This window comes from Dipodomys ordii, unplaced genomic scaffold (genome assembly GCF_000151885.1).
Source record: "Dipodomys ordii isolate 6190 unplaced genomic scaffold, Dord_2.0 Scaffold113, whole genome shotgun sequence".
In the NCBI taxonomy this organism is placed as follows: Eukaryota; Metazoa; Chordata; class Mammalia; order Rodentia; family Heteromyidae; genus Dipodomys; species Dipodomys ordii.
Window position 1 is genome coordinate 5,539,034 of NW_012267329.1, and position 21,121 is coordinate 5,560,154.

At 41.1% G+C, this 21,121-nt stretch overlaps 1 protein-coding gene across 1 annotated transcript in view; it reads right to left on the reverse strand.

Annotated features, from left to right (window-relative positions):
* Positions 1-414: 414 nt before the first annotated feature.
* Syt9 (synaptotagmin IX) overlaps positions 415-21,121 on the reverse strand; it is a 132,529-nt gene continuing 111,822 nt past the window's right edge. Inside the window, exons 4-6 of the mRNA XM_013028693.1 lie at positions 4,472-4,592; positions 2,351-2,522; positions 415-622 (exon numbers count right to left, since the gene is read on the reverse strand). Of these exons, the coding sequence (XP_012884147.1) occupies positions 415-622; positions 2,351-2,522; positions 4,472-4,592 (501 nt within the window). The remainder of the gene's footprint in view (positions 623-2,350; positions 2,523-4,471; positions 4,593-21,121) is intronic.

The following is a 21,121-nucleotide window of genomic DNA, read 5'->3' on the forward strand; positions in this document are numbered from 1 at the left end:
CTCTGTTGATCATGGAGTCTGTCACTGTGATTTATCACTATGAGAGCCTAGAATGACTTCTTCAGGACTTTTTATACAAAAAAGAAACAAATTTCCATTTCATGTATGCATTATTATTAAATATCTGAAATGGACAGTATCTAACTGACTCAGAATCATGCCAGTGCCAGAGTCAGTCTGAGAATTCAAGACTTCTGTCCCAGACTGGAATTCTTTAAGTAAAGTCCGGCTCCAGGCAACATTCAACAAACAGCAAGTCCACACTCACTCAGATCTGGCACCAAGTTAGAACATCTTGATCTTTTTGAAGGACAGTACAAGTGAGAGAGGGTCAAAAACCTCAGATTGCCTATAAGTCTCAGTGGCTCCAGGAAACACCACCACCAGGGTGTAATTTCAGAGCCTGGCTGAATTTCATGCAGGCTGGGGTCTTTGCAATTCCACAAGGCATTTACTGTTCTGCAATGTAAAGCACAGGGGGGTAGCTCTTACCTCCACTAGGGAGTGCCAGTGTGCAATAGGCTTCCTGGGATAGGACAGCATTTCACTCCAGTGCTCTCTGCCCAGCCTCTCAGCTTCGTTGCCTACTTGACACACGCCGATGATCTCATTGTGACCTACACTGTGAAAAGGGCCCACAATAGTTTTTTCTTAAAATTTTGGTATAGAAGAAGAAAATCACACAAAGGGAAACCAAGGATTGGTGAGTCAGGCAGCTCACCAATGGGGTAGGGTGGAGAAGGTGCCTGTATTCTTTTGCTTTCCCTTTCATTAAAGAATACTGGTATCATGCTCTTCTCTCCTTCCTTCTAAGTTTAGCTTTATTTCTTTGACCCAACTTGAGTTATCAACTGTACAAAGATACTTAGCTCCTTTAACCTTAGGGCCGATCTCTGGAAAGTTTCCCTAAGTAGGCTTCTGGCTTTGTTTAAACAATAACTTATTATTATTGATATTATTGTTGTTGCTAAAAGTCCTTTGCCGAACTGGAAAACTATGGTGTACCCTTTAACTGTTTGGGATCCAAACTCACAGACTTTCTTTTTTTTCTCTCCTCCCTACTGCGACGAGTAATTTTTGCTGTGTCTGTGTGGAGGTGGTGGAGAGGTAGCGTGTGCAGGATAATCAAGTCTCTTCTCATTAAAATCAGATGCACGCAGCAGCCCCTGGATTCTGCCATGGATTTTTTTTTCCAAGCCAGATTCATGAGTTTACTGATAATTACATCAAGGCAGAGATCACATAATCAGATTTATTGATGCAGGAAACTTGGCAATAGCTTGGAGAATGTTGGCCTAGCTTTACAGTGGGTGGGCAGCAATCCTTCCTACCCCCAGCAGGGACTGACACACACTATAGTATTGCCCAGGAGAGATGGGACCAGGCTATTGCCCAGCATGGGCTATCACACCCACAGGAAGCCATGTTGGAACACAGTCATGCTTTGCCCAGGCATCTGCTGGGAAAGAGTTCAGGTCACTGATGCTGCCTTGCTGACATTTCAGAGGCATGTGCAAAATGTTTTAGCAACCAATAAGATTTGTAAGATTATATTAGAAGTCAGAATGTTTTTTTTTTTCCTTTATAACTATGCTCAGACCACGTGGGAGGTTTCTAATTAAAAAGAGACTTTGCATTTCAGTCTAATGACTGGTTTAACATGTATAATTCCCTGTTGGTACTTCCTTTGCATATTAAAATGACTGTATTTTTTTTTCAAATCTGTCCTTTAAATACACAATTGGCTACAATGCAGACTATAAATATCTCTTCTGTGCTGTATTAATTAAAAAGTCTAGCATCTTATACATTTTAATGTACCCTGTCATCCATACTGATTCTAGCATTTTCAAGAGAACATTTCTGTGTTTGCTTTCAGACTTAAGTGGATGGAAATGATCTTTATTAAACACACTGCCAGAAGGGGGAAAAAAAAGATAGAAGTTATGCATTTAGAAATGTTGATAGTCTGGTGTTTAGTGTGGAATCTTTCCCCTAAAGGTAATCTGGATTGCTTGACAGAACCCAAGATTCATGGGGCCACAGTTTCTGAAGTATCAATGTACAGAAATGTGTGTGTGGGGGAGAGGTAGGGCACAAAGAGAATGGACAGAGAGGAAGATATAGAAGAGAAAAGCGAAGAGTAGAAGAGCTGAGAGGCCCTGTGGCAGTCTGATTTTACCCCATGGTTTGAACAGTGGGGATTCCTGGTCAACCTGCCTTCCATGTGCACTCCTTCTGTCCCTCCCTGTGGCCTGGGACCCCACTGAGCCTCCTATCTGTTCCACCTCTGTCCTCCCTTCCCAGGGCACAGTGGGCGTCCATGGAAAAGGCATTCCAGGCATCTCACCGGTCATAGTCCATGACAGCAATGGATAAATGGATTTGGTCAATATTCTCGGGAGGGACATCAAAGACTATGGCTTCGTTGTAAACAGGATTCAGCGTGTTCCTCTTGGTGGACGTTTTTCTCTTCTTCAGTCTCCTGCCATCACACATCAGGGAGACTTTCACGTAAGGATCTGCAGAGACCATGAGAAGCAGTGCTACAGTGAAGATAAATACAAACTATGGGCTTGCATAGTCTATATTGCATCCTTTGCCTATGTGTGGACTGCAGTTTGGGAATGCTAATTAATGTAATAGGCAGTGACTAGTTAGCATAAAGAAGTCATTCATTCAAGAAAAAGTATAGGACAGTGTTCTTTAAAATGTGTGAAATCTAAAAATAGTATGAAAACATCTGCTGCCAAAGTGGAAGATATTATCAATTTCTCTGTCATCTGAAGGAAAATGCACAAACATTTCTAAGGAATGGGAATCAGGCCTTGGGCCTTCAACTCCACTGCATGGGATTTTTTTTTCTAAAATTAGATCTCTTTATTACAGTAATGAGGATTGAATCCAGGGCCACCGGCATGCTAGACTAGCACCCTACTAGTCTAGTCACACCCATGACCCCAACCCAAGATTAGGTCTTTAGGAAAGAGAATTCCTACTATTTGGGAGGCAGAGATAGGAAGGATTACATTTCAAGGCTAGCCTGGAAATAAAGGGAGATTCTATCTTAACAAAGAAACTGGGGGGCTGGGAAGGTGGCTCAGTGGTAGAGCTGCCTTGTATGCCTGAGGCCCTGGATTCAATTCCTCAGCACCACATAAGCAAAAAGAAAAAAGCCAGAAGTGGCGCTGTGGCTCAAGTGGTAGAGCACTAGCCTTGAGCTGAAGAGCTGAGGGACAGCACCCAGGCCCAGAGTTCAGGCTCCACAACCGGACCCCCCCGCAAAAAAAAAAACAAAGAAACTGGACATGTGGCACTCACTCTGAACCTTAGCTACAAGGAAGGATAGGAAGAGTGTGGTCCAAGGCCATACCAGGCAAAACACACAAGAACTTATCTGAAAAATAGCTACATTAAAAAAGGGCTGAGGGCACAGCAGAAGTGGTAAAGTCTCTGAGTTCAAACTCCAGTACTCAAAAAAGAGGAGAAGAGAACTCCTTGCATCTCAGAGTCTCTGAATTGCTAGAGGGTGGGAAAGTTCTGGGGATGGATGCCCATAAGCAGAAGAAGCCCATAGAACTACCTGTGGTCAATTAACAAAGAGAGAAGCAATTTGTCCATCAGGGAGCAAAAGGACTTAGACCTGCTCCTAGAGCAACTCTGCGATGAGGTGACTAGTGACAAGACTAGTACACACACACACACACACACACACACACACACACACACACACACACACACTGATTTCTTACCCCTTCCAGGAGAGGCTTATAAACCAGAGGCCACATCTTAAACTTATAAATCCTCTGGTGTGTGGTATAGTATTTACTGCATATGGTGCTCTTTGATTTCAGCCTATGAGACAATGTGTCCTGGATGTTTGTGACCGTGTTTAGCGGGTTCTGCTAGTAAATTTGTGTTGTAGAAATTGCATATTGAGATACTTTTTTCTTGGTTAGAATTTATGTTTACATGCTGGATTTGTTGGAAAGACAAAACCAAACTAAACCCTGTGTAGATGACTTCTATAAGGATGCAGGATTGTTTGCAATCTTGAATAAGCCTGGGATGGTTATCTGAGAAAAGACCTAACTACATAAGCTTTATCAGCTTGTGGAAACTGTAAATTTAGTTCACACTAATGGTGAGGGAGAATAAAAATAGCTAATGATATGTAGAATTTAGTAGGTACCAGACACTATTTTATTGCTGCATATGTATTAAGCCACTTAATGTCACAACAACACAATGAGCCAGATTCTATGACCCTGTCCATGTAACAGGCTGGAAATGGAAGCCCAGAGAGGTTAAGGGACTTACTTGCTCAAGGTCATACAGTTCCTAGGTGGCAGGAATGAGATTAAGCTTAGGAAGTTTGTGTCCAGACTCAATATGCTTTATCACTGTTCAAAACTTCATAAGGTGCTTCATTAGACTCTGATGAGAAAGTCTGAATTTTAGGATGGCTCACCTGATGCCCCTGTTATGTCCATTGCCTTTAAATTCCTTGCTTTTATAATGGTAATGGTCAGCCTGCCAGCCGTGGGAAGGTAGCAGAGGGAAAACATCAGCTCTCCAAGATCCACATTGTCCTGTTGAGAAAGCACAAAGCTAAGTGTTACAACATCTTCTTTCTCACACTAAGGAGCTCCATGGCAGGGCAGCACTGGGAGGGGTCACAGGGCTTCCTTAGCTCACCTTCTGAGCCCTTGATGCCTCTTCTGCTCACATCAGTCACATGGAGAGTACATCCCTGCATTCCTGGAGCCTCTCCCCGCCCCACCAAGGAAGTACAGCCTATATTTAGATGGCAAAGAGGAGGCCATCAGCCACCATCTATGCTTACAGCCTGCATAGTCCCACACGGGTCTCCACAACCCAGAAACACAGCTTGAGAGCAGACGCTCTCCTCAGTCTTAATAATCCTTCATGGACTCCCTCCCCATGAGGTTCCACTCATGTCTTTCCCCCTGAAATCCACACAGAGCTCCCAGCTCAAAGCTATGCAGACAGGAGCCTCAGAGGGTGGAGCAGACCCACTCCAGGTCAGGCTCACTCTGCACACGCATCACCTGACTGTGCAGTGTTGCAAACAGGGCCCTACCTCACTCCATCAAGCCCCCTCCATAGTCACTTCAAATTAGTCACACTATCCACATACAATTCTGCATCCCTCCTCCAGACGCCCCCCCAGTCCCTACCCCCAGAATACCACACAGAAGCTCTGAAAATCAGCATATAGCTCCCTAAGACTCTACAATCTTCAACTCCTCATATAGCTCACAAGAAAGGACATTGCATAAGCCCAAGAGAGAATCCATGACACTCCCACGCACCCACACACCTGCCAACATGCCACTTGGACACACCTGGACCCTCGTCTACTCCTGCATTTTCCATGCAGGGAAAGCACAGTAGAGCCTGGGACCCCAGAAGACCCTGCTGTCTGCCCCTGATAGTTTGCTACAGCCCTTCACTTCCTGGGTGTGCCTCTAAGAAGCTCCCATTTCCTCCCCCTGTGGAAAACATCTCCTTAGGCAGAATGCATTCCTTCAAATAGGTCAGAAGGCACAAATCTCCCTCTCTTTTTAGCCCAGGGAGAGTGACATGGGAGAGAGAGAGAGAAAAAAAATAGTTCATTTAGCTTCAGTTTCTGAATGCTACCTGAGGTTATCGAGCTGGGTGCCTGTGTCTAATTAATCCGGTCTCATAGTGACAATGCTCTGGGGAGTCAGGTTTTTCCCCTCAACACCACAGACTCCCTCTTCTTCTCCCCTCCCCTCCTGGATTTTCTGAAGATGCTTCTATTTTTAGAAGCACAGATTCAGCTCTGGAAGGTCACCTCGCCCAACCTCTTCCTCTCACTGCTTCCACAGGAGGAGGCGGCAAAGGGATCTATCTGGCCGCTAAGGCAGATGGGTGTCTGTGTCTCAGTGCATCGCATCCTGCCTCATGTAAATAAATCATCTCCCTCTAACAGTCCAGGCCTCCCTGGTGCCTGGAGCTCCAATCTCAAGGGAATCACGTGGCTAGACTATGTGTGAGGAGAGGCTGGAAACTAGGGCTAAATCCTGCAGTGGGGAACAGCAATCATTGTCCCAAGAAGAGACTTGAACAGGCTGTGCTGTGGAACAGTAGTTCATTGGCATTTGATGACTATTCTGTGCTTTTCCCCCTATCCGGTCATGCAAGCCTGGCATGAAGACCATTTAGAATCTGATGATTATAAACATTCTCTTAAGCCAGTGGGGTCCTCATTCAAGAGTGATATTGCTCATCTATGGAATATTTGACACTACCTGAGATTATTCTTTTGTACTCTATCACTGAGCCACACCTCTGTCCCTCTTTTTTTGCTGGTTATTTTTTGAGATGGGGGGGTCTTACTTCCAGTCCAGGTGCATGCCTGGACCTGTATTCCACCTATTTTTGTCTCTCAGCTTGGACAACAGATGTATGCTACCACACACCTTCTGTTGAGAGGGCATCTTATGGACTTTTCTCTTCAGAACTGGCTTGGAATTGCTATCTTCTCTATTTCAGACTTCCACAAAACTAGGATGACAGGTGACAGCGCTGTATCTAGATATTGTTTGGCATCTTGTAAACTTTCTTACTTTTGTTGGCCTTGAATATTGGTCCTCCTGATCTCAGTCTCTCAAGCATAGAGAATTATTTTTTGTTTTTTGTTTTTTACAATTATTTTTGAGGGTTTGTTACTGACATCTGGTAGGCAGAGCCCAGGGAGGCTGTAAAATACCATATACTGATTGCACAAAGATGCATAGTTATCTAGTCCAAAATGTGAATGGAGCCAAGGCTGAGAAATTCTATTTTACATAGAAGCATTTAGATTCTTGGTAAAAGCTTTTCTGAAATTCTGTTAAGAGTCAAACATAAAGGAGCCTTAGTATCTGGCTTCTTTTTGAGCTTGACAGGAATCAGATATACAGAAGTGTCACTGGTGGCTGAGAGCCCTGGAGGGCACAAAGGAAAGTAAAATGCTATGGGAAGAAATGCTCCATTTGCTTCTGCATTAGGTGACTAAGATTAATAATGTTAGCCAGATAGAATGGAAATTTATAGTAAGCATGTGTGAACTCTCTACCTGCCAACCTATAACCTCTTTCTGTAGTCTATAGCCTATAATAGCTAAAAATTTTGGCTAACTATTCTACTTATCTACTCTTTCATTCCTTTAGTGAATTCCTTCCTAACTCCTTGAAATTCTGGAAGGGATGCTGCAGAAATTCAGGCAGATAAAAATATCATGTCTCTGTACTTTTGCTGGGACTAAAGATGAGTATATAACCCAAGTAGGACTGCTTAGAGTTATTCTAGGATTGAACAAATTCAATATTGAGAAAGAGAAATTCTCAACTGATTGAGGTTATATATTAGAGCATATGAGACTAAAATTGTAAGATTTATGTGTTCTATATATTACAAAAGGCATAAACTTGTGTAACCAAAGATCTATACTATACCCAAAAGAAATAACTGAAATAATAAAACAAGAAGTTATAACTAATAAACCTACAAAGCACAAAAATGGATGTTAAAACTATTCAATTAATTCCAGAGAAGACAGGAAGCAGGGGAAGGGGAGGACAACAGCAGAAGTAAAAATCTGGTAGAAATAGAAAACCAATTATACAATGGTAAATTTAAACAAAAGTATTCCACAATTCCAGGCCCAAGTTGTCCAAACATATAATCCTAGCTACTTAGGAAGCTGCAATCTGAAGGATTATGGTTTGAAGCCAGCCTGGGCAGAAAAGTCTGTGAGACTCTGTCTACAAAATAATCAGTCAAATGGTGGGCTGGTGGTATGGCTCAAGTGGTGGAGCACCAGATGAGCAACTGTGGGGCAATAAATTCAAACTCTGGTACTGAAAAAAGAGTATTCAATAATTACATTAAAGGTAAATGGCCTAAATGTTTATATTCAAAACTTCTGAAGTTGGACATAGTAGTGCAATTGATTAAAGATGGGATCAAGACTTGAGACTTCAATAATTTCTGAACTCTTAGGTAAGTTCTAGAAGTTTTTTTTTTAGTTCTATGTTTTTATTTCTTCATTTAGAAAATAGAATCATTATACTCAAAAAAGGACTGATTTTTAAAAAGGCTAAATGAGAAAAAACATTTAGGAAGTGAGGCTGTGGCTCAAGTGGTAGAGCACTTGCCATGAGCTGAAGAGCTGAAGGACAGCGCCCAGGGCCAGAGTTTAAGCCCCATGATGGACAAAAAACATTTATACAGTAAGTACTGTATAGTCCATATATTGTAACTAGTATTACTGTTGGATTGATTATATTTTTTAACTCTCATAAAAGCTTAGAAAATGGTACCCTAAAGTGAATTGGCATGCTGAATACTTAGAAGGAAAGATATTGGAAAGGACTTTTCAGGTCTTCTCCCTATTCCCCTTTCTCATGTTAAGAACATGAAACAAACTAGAATTTCTCAAGTTGGGGGGTCACTGAAATGAGACCCTTTCTCTTCAAAAGCCAGACACAAAACCTAGAAACCTTGACCTTTACCCATCTTTCTGTCTTGTAGTTAGCCATGAAAAAAATTCTCTTTGCTGCCTGTCTGAAAGTAGACCATCAGACTCTTATTCCAGAAGAGGCCTTGTCTTCTACCTGACAGCAGGGATGCCATCCACAGAAAACAACGAGATCTGAACAAACAGGATTTGAGATCCAGCCCCTCATCATCATTTCCCATTACGTCATATCCTTTCGTCCAATCACATTTCTACACACGGTCTATTCTTTATTAAAGATACTATTTCATTCGTAAGGGCTCTCGTGCCACATAAAACTTTGATTAAATACATTTGTTATGCTTCACTTCCATTAATCTGTCTTTGTCAGTTCCTATTTCAGACCTAGCCAGGAACTCTAGAGGGATAAAGAAATGCATCATGCACTATACTTGTCTGTGTATTCTTCAGGGGAAAGACCCATTTGCAGCCTCTAGCAGGGGCTAGGAGTGGATCAGTCAATAATGTTTGCATTAATGAAGCGAGGCACAAATGAAGGAGAGATATAAGGATCTTTGGAGATGTACTGCACTCTCAGTAGCTGCTTGGGGCTCCTTTGGATCAAATTCCGGTGACTCATCAGGTTAAGGGGCATCTGGTCTCACCTCCCTCCCTCCCCTAATCTCACCCACCCCTGACACCATATTTCCAGAGTTGTTGGCTCCCCAAGAAATCCTGTTCTTACAGAGCCTCTTTCAAAAAGATCTAGAAGCAAAAATCACTCATTTAACAAGTGAAATCATAGTTGCAATATTTCTCTCAAATGTCCTTTATCTTCCCCTGTAAATAATCACATTGATTCCACCTGTAACATGGAAGCTGTTAATGATTTGATTTTGTCCTGCTTTCTCAGCAACTCCAATTATATGCCCAATATGTCCCCCAGACATGGTAAAACTGGCCAAATAAAGTCCCTTTCAGCAACAATTTTACAAATAATTATCATGCACTGTTAAAGTAACTGTTGATTGCACTTTATTTATAGGTATTAACATGATTAATTGCATTGGAAGTGTGCCTAGAGGATGACACTTTATTTTTTAAATTTTATTTTATTGTAAAGATGCTGTACAGAGGGGTTACAGTTACATGAGTAAGGCAATGAGTACATTTCTTGTTGAGTATTGTTACTCCTTCCCTTGATCTCCCACTATCCCTTTCCTCCCCCACTTCTTTCAGTCCTCCCCCACCCTGAAATTCATTTCCAATATAGTGTCTTGTGGGTATCACTGTTGCAATGGGTCATCCTGTGTCCTTATATCAACATTTTGTTATTCCCCTTCCACTCCCCAAATCAGACAAATATATATACAAGATGCAGGGTACCAAAATCAAGTACAGTGACAACAGGGGATATATCATAGGGGGAAGAACATACAAAGGAAAAAAAAAATCACATAGTACATTAAAACCAACAACAACAAAGAAAGACCTCTTGTGTCCATATCTTGGGGTTCATTTCACTTAGCATCATCTTATATGGTCATATGTACATAGCTTTTGTCCTTTTCTGCTTGTCTGATAAAATTATCCTAGATGTATACTAATTATTGCAAATGAGGGAAACTATGGAGCCTATATTTCTTTGGGCCTGGCTAACTTCACTTAATATGTGGGTTTTGTTGTTGTTGTTGTTGGTGGTGGTGGTGGTGGTGGTGGTGGTGGTCATAGGGCTTGAACTGAGGGCCTAGGCACTGTCCCTGAGATCTTCAGCTCAAGGCTAGCACTCTACCACTTGAGGCACAACACCACTTCCTACTTCACTTAATATGAATTTTCCAAGTCTTTCCATTTCCTAACAAAATGTTGATACAAGGACACAGGATGAGGAAGTGTCATTCTTTCTGATGGAAACATAAAATTCATATATATATATATATATATATATATATATATATATCACATTTTCTTGATCCATTCATCTACTGAGGGGCATCTGGGCTGGTTCCATATCTTAGCTAAGGTAAAGAATGCTGAATAAACATAGTTGTGAAGGTAGTTTTAGTATGGCCTTGTTTGTGATCATTTGGGTAAATGCTCAGAAGTGGGATGGCTGAGTCATATGGTAGCTCTATGTGTAATCTTTTGAGGGACCTCCACACTGCTTTCCAGAGTGGATGAACAAGTTTACACTCCCACCAACAATGCAGTAGGGTTCCCTTTTAGCCACATCCCCTCCAGAATCTGTTATTAGATTTCTTGATTATAGCCATTCTAACTGGGGTTAGGTGGAATCTCAATGTTGTTTTGATTTACATTTCTTTTATGGCCAGAGAAGTTGAACATTTCTTTATGTGTCTATTGGCCATTCTTATTTCCTCTTCAGAGAAATCTCTCTTTAAGACTTTAGCCCACTTATTAATAGGGAGGTTGTTTCTTTGAGGATTTGTTTTTGGGGGATTTAATTTTTTGAGTTCTAGGTATATTTTAGATATGAGGCTCTGTTGTATGGCTAGTGAAGATCTTCTCTGAGTCCATAGGCTTTCTATTGATCTTGATAGCTATGTCCTTTGCCATGCAGAAGCTCTGCAGTTTCATGCAATCCCATTTGTCAAGCTTTTCTTTGATTTGTTGTGTTTCTGGGTCTCTATTAAGAAAATTTTGGCCTGTGCCAAGGAGCTCTAGAGTTTCTCCTATTCCTTCCAGTAATGTTTTCAGGGTGTCTACTTTGACTTTGAGGTCTTTGATCCATTTGGAGTTGATTCTGGTGCAGGGTGGTATATAAGGTTCTAGCTTTAGTTTTCTACAGGTGTTTATCCAACTTTTGCTAGCACCATTTACTGAAGAGCCTGTCTTTCTTCCATTCTATTTTTTTTTGGCTTCCTTATTGAAGATTAGGTAGCTATAGGTCTGTGGGTTCATTTCTGGGTCTTCAGTTCTATTCCATTGGTCCTGAGGTCTGTTCTTATGCCAGTACCAAGCTGTTTTGATTACTATGGTATTTAATTAATATGGCTTTGTAGTAGAGTTTGAAGTCTGGTATTGATATTTCTTTCTGCTAAGGATTGTTTTTTGCTATTTGAGGTCTTTTATTGTTCCATATGATTTTTTGGATTGCTTCTTCTATTTCATTGAAGAATGAGGTTGTGATATTGGTAGGTATTATATTAAATTTATAGATAGCCTTTGGCAGTATTGCCATTTTCACGATGCTAATCCTCCCAATCCAGGAGCATGGGAGGTTTTTCCACTTCTTTAGTTCTGTTTTAATTTCCTTTTTCACATTTTTAAAGTTTTCATCATAGCGGTCCTTCATCATTTCTTTGGTTAATTCCTAGGTATTTTTTTGTGGAGCTATTACAAAAGGAGTTTTTTTCCTGATTTCAGCAGCGCTCTTCTAATTATTGTCATACAGGAAAGCCATTGATTTTTGAGGGTTAATTTTATACCTGCTACTTTGCCAAAGTTTTAGATCAGCTTGAGTAACTTGGGAGTGGAGTCCATGGTTTTTTTTGGGGGGAGGGTATCTGGTCGTGGGGCCTGAACTCTGGGCCTGGGCGCTATGCCTCAGCTCTTCAGCTCTTCAGCCACAGTGCCACTTCTGGCTTTTTTCTTTTTGCTTATGCTGTGCTGAGGAATCAAACCCAGGGCCTCAGGCATGCAAGGCAAGCGCTCTACCACTGAGCCACCTTTCCAGCCCCTCCATGGGGTTCTTTAAATACAAGATCAGGTTGAAGTTGACACTTTCTAAGCAGGAGCTGGGCCACAAGTAAATCCACAGTCCTCACAGAAGAGTAGGAGAGGCTGTAACGAGCCCATCCTTTCCCCCCTATCTGACTAGCTCCTGCAAAGGATTATGGGTCTAATTCTGTAACACTACTCCCCTAAAGGAAGGATTTTCTTTGACCCAGGATATGTTCAGCTAGAAATGGCAAGATGACAACATGGTCAATTAAAAAATTCACAGCATTGCCGGGCACCGGTGGCTCACACCTGTAATCCTAGCTACTCAGGAGGCTGAGATCTGAGGAGCTGAGGGACAGCGCTTAGGCCCAGAGTTCTAGCCCCATGGCCGAAAAAAAAAATTCACAGCATTATCTTATCTGGTCTCGATAGCATTTATATGTAGTTGGCTCTAATATCTGTATCTGTAATCTAGCCTGTTCCTTACATTTCAGGCTCATACAACCTAATGTCTTCTCTCAATGTTTATTCAGTTGTCTAAGAGGCCTCTTAATCTTAATATTTCAAAAATGGAACAGATTTCCTTTTCTTCTTCCTGGCTCTGCCCATATCTTCTCTGTCTCAGGGTGGTGAAAACTTCTTCACAGGGACTGAAGCTAAAAATCTGGTACCCATTATATCTATCACCCTCCTCCTCTCTCACTCTCCTACACCCGCAAGTCATGTCATTTCTTCTGTCAAAAATATTGAGAATCTGACCAATTTTCTTCTCCGTTAGAGGGCTACTCCCACTTCAAGATACCATCATCTCTCTCCTGTGTACTACTGAGCCACAGTAAAGGCAAAGGGAATGAGTGAGGGCCTAGGGCAGAACATTGGCACTGACATGCTGACATCATGGGACTCTGTCCTACGATAGGCTCCCAGGTGCTCAAGGCAGAAGGAAGCCTCTGCATGTAGTTTTCCATATCTCTGTGCATGCATGGCAACACAACTGAGTCTGAGTTTCCCACCCTGGACAGATGTACTGGTGCGTATTCAGAGAAGATACAGGAAAAAGGAGGTAAGGTGATACTATGGTTCCTGTTCTCCACATGTAACTAGGGATTTTCCTTGAAAGGCTTCCAGAGTAAGACCCCGAGGCTGGAGAGTTCCAATCACATCTGCATTCACAGGAAGCTGCAAAGCAGTGGCAGATAGGATGGATAATACCACATAAAGAGAAACTTACTGATAATGAGACTAACTGTTCTGTTTGAGCAACCCTGTTGTCTTTCCTATAAAAAAAATAGAAGTGGGCTGGACACCAGTGGCTCAGGCCTGTAATACTAGCTACTCAGGAGGCTGAGATCTGAGGCCTGCGATTTGAAGTCAGCCTAATTAACTTATCTCCAATTAACTACCAGGAAAAAAATCAGAAATAAAGCTGTGGCTCAAGTAGTAGAGTGATATCTTTGAACAAAAAAGCCCAAGGACAGTGCCCAGACCCTGAGTTCAAGCCCCAGGACCAGTACAAAGAAAAAAAAAGTAGCTGGCTGTGGCTTGCTTGGAATCATATGACATCTGATTTTTCTCTCCTAGGATTTGAGTCTTTCACATTTCAACAACACATCCCAAACAGGGAAGATGTGGAGACTCTTTTCTGTGACACACTTAGATAACATATTTCACTGAGACCTTACGAGGTAGCTAGCTTGTCTCAGCACTAAAGGCAACAGATTTCTGCCCCAGGAGATTCAAATATCTGACAGTTTTAGCACAGGGCAGCAGTCCCAGGCCCTACTAACAGAAGGAAACCACATAACCCAATGTAAAGAGCTGAGAAAAGAAAGCTTGGTATTCATCCCAAGCATGTTATAAGGACCTATCGTGTAAAGGTATGGCTTCAGAACCACTCAAAATTTATTGACTCCTAATGGGTTAATTAGAAACAGGTGCTGCAAGACTGACATCATGTTTTTCACTTGGGCTATTAAATTCATAGATTAGGGGGCTTCTGCAGGTGCTGCTAATGTTACCTCAGCACATCTGGGAAGCTCTCCCCCGATGTCCTTCTAGATGACCTATATACACATAGCCCAGGTGATGGCAAAGGTAAATCCATATCTGGTTTGACAGTCATACCTAAAGGGTGCCAATCAATGACTCAACACTTAGGTATATCCAGTTCTGTAATTTACTCAATACGTTAGAAGAAAAAACAGAATATGAGAAGGACACAATATACATAATAAGAATACTGGTGTGCAGAATCCAGATCCACAAAAATCTAGACAGATAAGTAAGATATGTAAAGCCTAACAATGTCAGTTTATTAAGATAGCTTACTTTAGGATCAGAAAAGTCAATATTACAACCTTTGAAGTTGATGCAACCCAGTGTGTGTGAAAATGAAAGACTTAGGTTTTTATTTTATACTGGATCAAAATGTGAAATGGCTCCCAGAAACTAATTTTGCTTTAGGCTGCATCAATAGAGGTATAGCTTGAGAAGGAAAAGTGTACACCTGCCAAACACACCTAAAACATTAATTCTATCCCCACATCTGGATTTTAGATACAGAAAAACATCAAGAATATGGTGAGAACAGCCACTATGGGAGGGGTCTCGATTACAGGAGAATTCAGGAGGTTTCTAACTAAGCCTTAAGGAACACATCCAAGAAACACAGAATCCTTGTAGGCATTACTTTGTATTGGTATCACACGGGGGGGGGGGAAATAAGCATGCTGGTAATGATTCTAGAACCAGGATCAGTATAAGGAAGCCACTGGAAGATAAACATGTGTTGCCTGACTTGGAAGGTAGTGAGTTCAGCATCTGTTCAGCAAATTTCCCTGTATTAGAGAAGATCTAGTGCCAAGTTGGTGGTTAGACAAATGTAAAGCCTTTCTCTTTTTCTCAGTTCTGGTAGCTTATGATTTCCTTACTTCAGACATTATCTGGCAGATAAGAGGAGATGAAAGATGTCGGAAACAGGACAGTTATCAAATTGGAACTAAAGACATGGGGTTTGGTGGAATATGCAACTGTATTTAAGGGTAAGAATAAGAGGGGGGCCAGAAACTTTAAAGACTATTGAAAACCTGATGAGGGTTTGTGGGAAAGAGGAGGTGAATTCAAGCCTTGGGAGATCTCACTTAGGAGACTGCAATATTGGAACTTTCTGATTTTTCTTAACATTAATAGATACTTAAAACTCATGTGTGATATTTCTTTCTTTAATTCTCATTTTCCCAGGGATTATGTCTAGTGAAGGAGAGTCCTTGACTAAAACAAAGACAGCAGTTTTCAAAAATTAAAAGGTTTTAGTATTTAATTTGAATGTTCAACAACCATTTTTGAAAAGAATTTTTTTCTTTTTACAGATCCATCAATTCTCAATAGAAATAAAAAAACAAAAGTAATTAAAGATGAAATTTGTTCTTATGTAAAGGCTGTGGGAATATCAGAGCATCCTTAGAACTGTGCATGGTGTGCTGTCTCTGATGGATACACTGGCTTCTGGAATGAACATTAAGATGACTTGGAAATACTTTAGAATTCAGCCTGCATCCTCAGTCTCCTTGTCATCCTGGAAATTTCCATCAAAACTAAGAATTCATGCAGTTTATGAGAGAAGGGAGGATGAGACATTCCAGTAAAGATATCCTCTAGAGATAAGTCCAGTAGCAGGTCAGTTAAATCAACATGTTCAGTGGTTTGAACAGTCATACAGAAAAAGTTTTTTTTCAATTCTACTATTGATGAAGACTTGACCCAAGGATAATCATGGACATAGAAGTGTCCCCCAGCTCCCCCCCGCCGGCCTCTCTCTCCCTCATATGCCAGATGCAAATTACTCAGGAGGCTGAGATCTGGGGAATTTCACTTCAAAGTCAGCTCAGGTAGAAAAGTCTGTGAGACTCTTGTTTCTAAAATAACCATAGAAAAGTTGAGCTGACTGCAGGAATGGCTCAAGTAGTAGAGTGCCAGCCAAGCAAGTAAGCAAAAATAAATAAATAAGGCCCTGTGTTCAAACCCTGGCACAGCCAAACCCCAAAAATCTTTCCTTAGAAATAAGCACAGAACATCTCCATGTCTCTTAGGTCTCTGTCAACTGTTCCTTCATCCCTATTATACATCCTTAGATTCTAGTGCTTGGTTTCCAGATTGTGTTCATTTGACCTATAAAATGTTTTGATTACAACTCCTTTCTGTTCTTTTTGCCTCCGTTTTGGAAAGACTACTTGAAAATGACTTACTACTTTCAATCTATCCTCCACATAAAAACAGATCTTATCATTTCATGCCTTCTTTAAATCCTTCAATAAATCTTGGATGCTCTTAGGATAAAATCAGAACCCTGTAGTATATCCTAGAAAGGACAGCTTCTCAGCATTGTGTTACTTGTAACACACCCTGAACTATTCTTAACTTCTACCCCTTTTCCATTTCATTCCCTTACGTACTGCTAAATGACCCTGGCTCTCTATTTAGGTTCAGGAACACAGCCTAGCAAGTTATCTCCTTTGTGCAATCTTCAGGGTTTTAACTCTGGCAACTTTGAGTCCATATGAAATCAAAGAAAAGATACTTGTGACTCTGAGATGCTGAAGTCAGGAGCTCTCTCTTCTGATCAACACATTTATCCAGATGAGAACCCGAAGTCATAGAGGCTAATTAACTTGACTAAGGTTGTATGGTTAGCTTTGGAACTACCAATCTAAACCAGGCAGCCTAAGTGGAGGAGGACCAGAAGTGGGGAGGGGAGAAGAGGGGGAGAAGACAACTAGTTTGAGAGTTGGGTGGGGTAAACATTTTCTCTTCAGCAAATAAAAAAAGGCCTGCCTTTCCTCCAGATGTCAGCATCAGATGATTTCCCTCTGTGTCCAACAGAATTTTCTACTGTTCTTGAGAGATACAGAAGAATTAGTTCAATAAAAGGCTAAGCAGGGGTCATTTGGGTATGCTTTTAATAGGGACAATCATACTCTACCCCCCCCCATTAATCCATGTACAAGCAAGACAGTTAGCACAGTGTCCAAACTCCACATTTCAACTCATTATTGGGTTGCTTTCTATCTTCTAAAGCAAGACCTGACACAAAATGAGTACAAAATTAGTAAACTGCATCAGGAAATGAATGAGAGTGGTTTCTACAGGAATGGAGAGACTGACTCATCAGTACAGCACAAGGAAGCCATTCTTCCCCCACATTCACATTGGAAGACACTCTCACACTCTCATCTACACGTGAGACAAAGGAGACATGACCATGCTAGAATTTTCTAGTCAGTGGGCAGAATTATACAGGGAAGGAACCAACTACCCTTTAAAAATGTTATGACCTGCAAGCTACAGCCCATATCATCAGACAGGTTGAACTACTTTCCCACAATCAGTGTTTGCTAGTGTCAAGAATGGATCTATAAAAATACTTTCCATCCCTGGTCCTATGCACTCCCTGACTTCATTAAAACGTGGGAATTTGAGGATGTCTCAAACAACACCAGTAAAATTTTGGAACAAAACTGCCACAGAACCCCATTAGAGTCACTGGACCCTTGAAAGACAGTAAGTTAGCTGCTACAGGGTGTCCACTTCCTGGCAGCAGCTCAAGTGTGCATCATGTGTTGGTATGGTTCGGGAGAGAAACTGGACACTTCAGTTGCCATGATGACTTGGAGATTTCCCACGCTGTTACTCCTGGGGTAACAATGAGTGAATAATGCATGGGATTCTGTTTTCTCCACAAAAATGTAGCTCAAATTCACCCAGGACAAGAACTAAGACAATTATACAGAGGCAGAGGGGAATCTAAATATGCAGGCAAGAAAAAGAGGGATGTGGAAGGGAGGGAGGAAGGAAGCAAGGAATGAAGCAAGAAAATAAGGGAGGGAGGGAGGAAAGATGGCAGCAAGGAAGGAAAGAAGAAAGGAAGAAGGAAGGAGGGAAGGAGGGAGGGACAGAAGAGGGGAAGAAGGGAGGAAGGAAGGAAAGAAGGAAGGAAGGAAGGAAGGAAGGAAGGAAGGAAGGAAGGAAGGAAGGAAGGAAGGAAGGAAGGAAGGAAAGAAGCTCTTTCTGGGTCCACAATCACTACTACAGGCATCTCCCTCCAGGTACTCCAACAGATAGGAAGCAAAGACTTTCTCAGTTTCCAGGCACTTCCTAACACCTGGGAGGAAAGAGTGAGGCTGAATAATGTGAAGTTTCCATTTTTGTAGGTCAACAATAGGAAAATAACAATCTCATATAGTTCATCCAATTACATGGCTCAAGGTGAGTGAGGACCGTACTCATTGCTATGCTAGATGCTTTTATTAAATGCCCTTCAGCTTTGTTCATAAGAAATTATTCCAAAATAAGATGTGAACTTGAACAATTCAGGGCATCCAAGGGTGCAGTGAAGCCTGAATTGGAGTAGTGGGTCCAAGAGCAGAGAAAGCCAGGGCCTTGGAAAGCTCTGGAAATCAGCAGTGGCCAGTGACATAGAAGAGATGGTGGAGATACCATGTAACAGCAAAACAGAATGTGAATGATAGGGTAACTAACATGTATAGCTGATTTATTTAAAACTATCCCAGAAGCAGCAGCAGCAATGCTTTAGCTCTTCTGTCTTGTATGGTATTAATTCTAATATCAGGCAAAGATGCACCAGCAAGGGAGCACCTCCACCAAGATAATTAACAAAAATGTAAGCAAACAACACAAAGGGCCAAAATTTAAAAGGTTGAAAAATTCTGTTAATTAATAAATAGAATAAGTATTAATAATATACTCTGACAGAGTAGGATTATCCCCAGATGTATGGATGTTTCAAAATTACCAAATAGGAATGGAATAGTCATATTAAGGAGTTGTAGGAGAAGACTGTGTAAATATGTCAGTAGAGAAGATATTAGATAAAGCCAGCCTTAGTGGTAATCTTAGCTACTTCTGCAATGGAAATCAGTGGATCCATGGTTAGAGGCCAAAAAATCCATTTCCATCAATGGCCAGATGCAGTGATTCACATCTGCCAGCAACATGAAGAAACACAATTTGGAGGACTGAAGTCCAGCCTAAACTGGGCACAAATAAGATCCTGTCCTGAAAACAACCAATCCCCAAAGACTTGATAATGGCTCAAGAAGCAGAGAACCAGTGTATCAAATATAAGTGCCTGAGTTCAAGCCTTAGTACCACTAACAACAAAAGAAACAAAAAAGGTTATTATATGAAATTCAAGATTCATTCCTAATAATATAAAGCTTAAGACTGTAGAACAAAGAGCATCACAGGACTTGTCCAGAATTCCTAGTATCATTTCTGTTATTCAACAGTATGGGAAATTCTAGCCAATGTTAGAAAACAAATAAGGGTAAAATGATTATAAAATGTAGTTATTAAAATAGTTAATATAATTATTCAAAAACCTGTGATTTTTTTCCATTCCAAATCCAAGAAAACCTACTGAAACTAATGAGACAGGTGACTAATTACAAGCATACAAAAATAAACAACTCCTATAAGTCACAAATCACAGAAAAATAACCCAATTAAAAATGAACAAAGACTGCACATAAATTTAATAAAAGAACATATATAAAAAAGATGCCCCAAAATATGAGTCATCCAAAAAATCCACAAGGAAATACCATTACTCTAATAGTTAAACTACACAAAGAAGACAAGAGTAAAACATTGGCAGGAATGTAAAGTAACTAGCTCTATTAGTTTTTACATGCATGGTTGATGTGGATATCAAAGAAAACTGTGGAAATTGCCTGTATTTCTTTTTTCCTCCTTTCTTCCCTATCTTTCTCTTTTTCTTTCATGTGCTGGTCTTGGGGCTTGAGCTCAGGGCCTGGGCACTGCTGAGCTTTTGTGTTGAAAGCTAATGCTCCACACCTCTCAAGCCACAGCTGGACTTCTAGCTTTTTTGGTTGTTAATTAGGAGTCTCAAAGACTTACCTGCTCAGATTGGTTTCAAGCCATGATCCTCAGATCTCAGCAACCTCAGTAACTAGGATTACAGCTACAAGTCATTGGTACTCAGCTACTTGTATTTCTTGTGAATACAAATCTACTCAGTGATCAAGGAATTCTACTCCTAAGTATTTACTCAAAATAAATTTAAGCAGAAGTCCACATGGAGCTTTATAGGAATATCCAAGAGGCTATATTCATGTTAGTCAAAAACAACAAACAACAAAACCTGGAAACAAGCCATAGAGGTATATCAAAGTGTCATTTTGACAGCCAGGAACCAATGGTTCCCTCCTGTAATCCCAGCTACTAAGAAAACTGAGATCTGAGGATCACGGTTCAAAGATTGCCTGGGCAGACAATTCTGAAAGACTTTTTTCTCCAATTAGCCAGCAAAAAGCCAGAAATGGAGCTGTGGCTCAAGTGGTAGTATACCAGCCTTGAGTGAAAAAGCTAAGAGGAAGCACGCAGGTCCTGAGTTTAAGCCCTAAATACTGATACAAAACAACAATAACAAGCTGGGCGCTGGTGGCTCACACTTGTAATCCTAGCCACTCAGGAGGCTGAGATCTGAGGATCACAGTTCAAACCCAGCCCAGGCAGGAAAGTCCATGAGACTCCTATCTCCAACAAACCACTAGAAAACTGGAAGTGGTGCTGTAGCTCAAGTGGTAGAGCGCTCACCTTGAGCTGAAGAATTGAGGGATAGCGCCTAGGCCCAGAGTTCAAGCCTCACAACCGGTAATATTGTTTAATAACAGTAACAACAAAAACATGTTGAGCAAAAGATTTTCTCCATTTATATACACAGGTGTGAAGTGTAGGAATAGGAATTCAGAAGTCAGAACGAAGTTGCTCTTGGAGGGATTGACTGGAGCAAGACTCTCATTTCCAACAAGACAGAAATATGCTACATTTTGTTTTATGATTTTCCCTCTTATCTCCTCAGTTTCTTTTTTTTTTGTGGTGCTAAAGATCACACTCAGGGCCTTATTC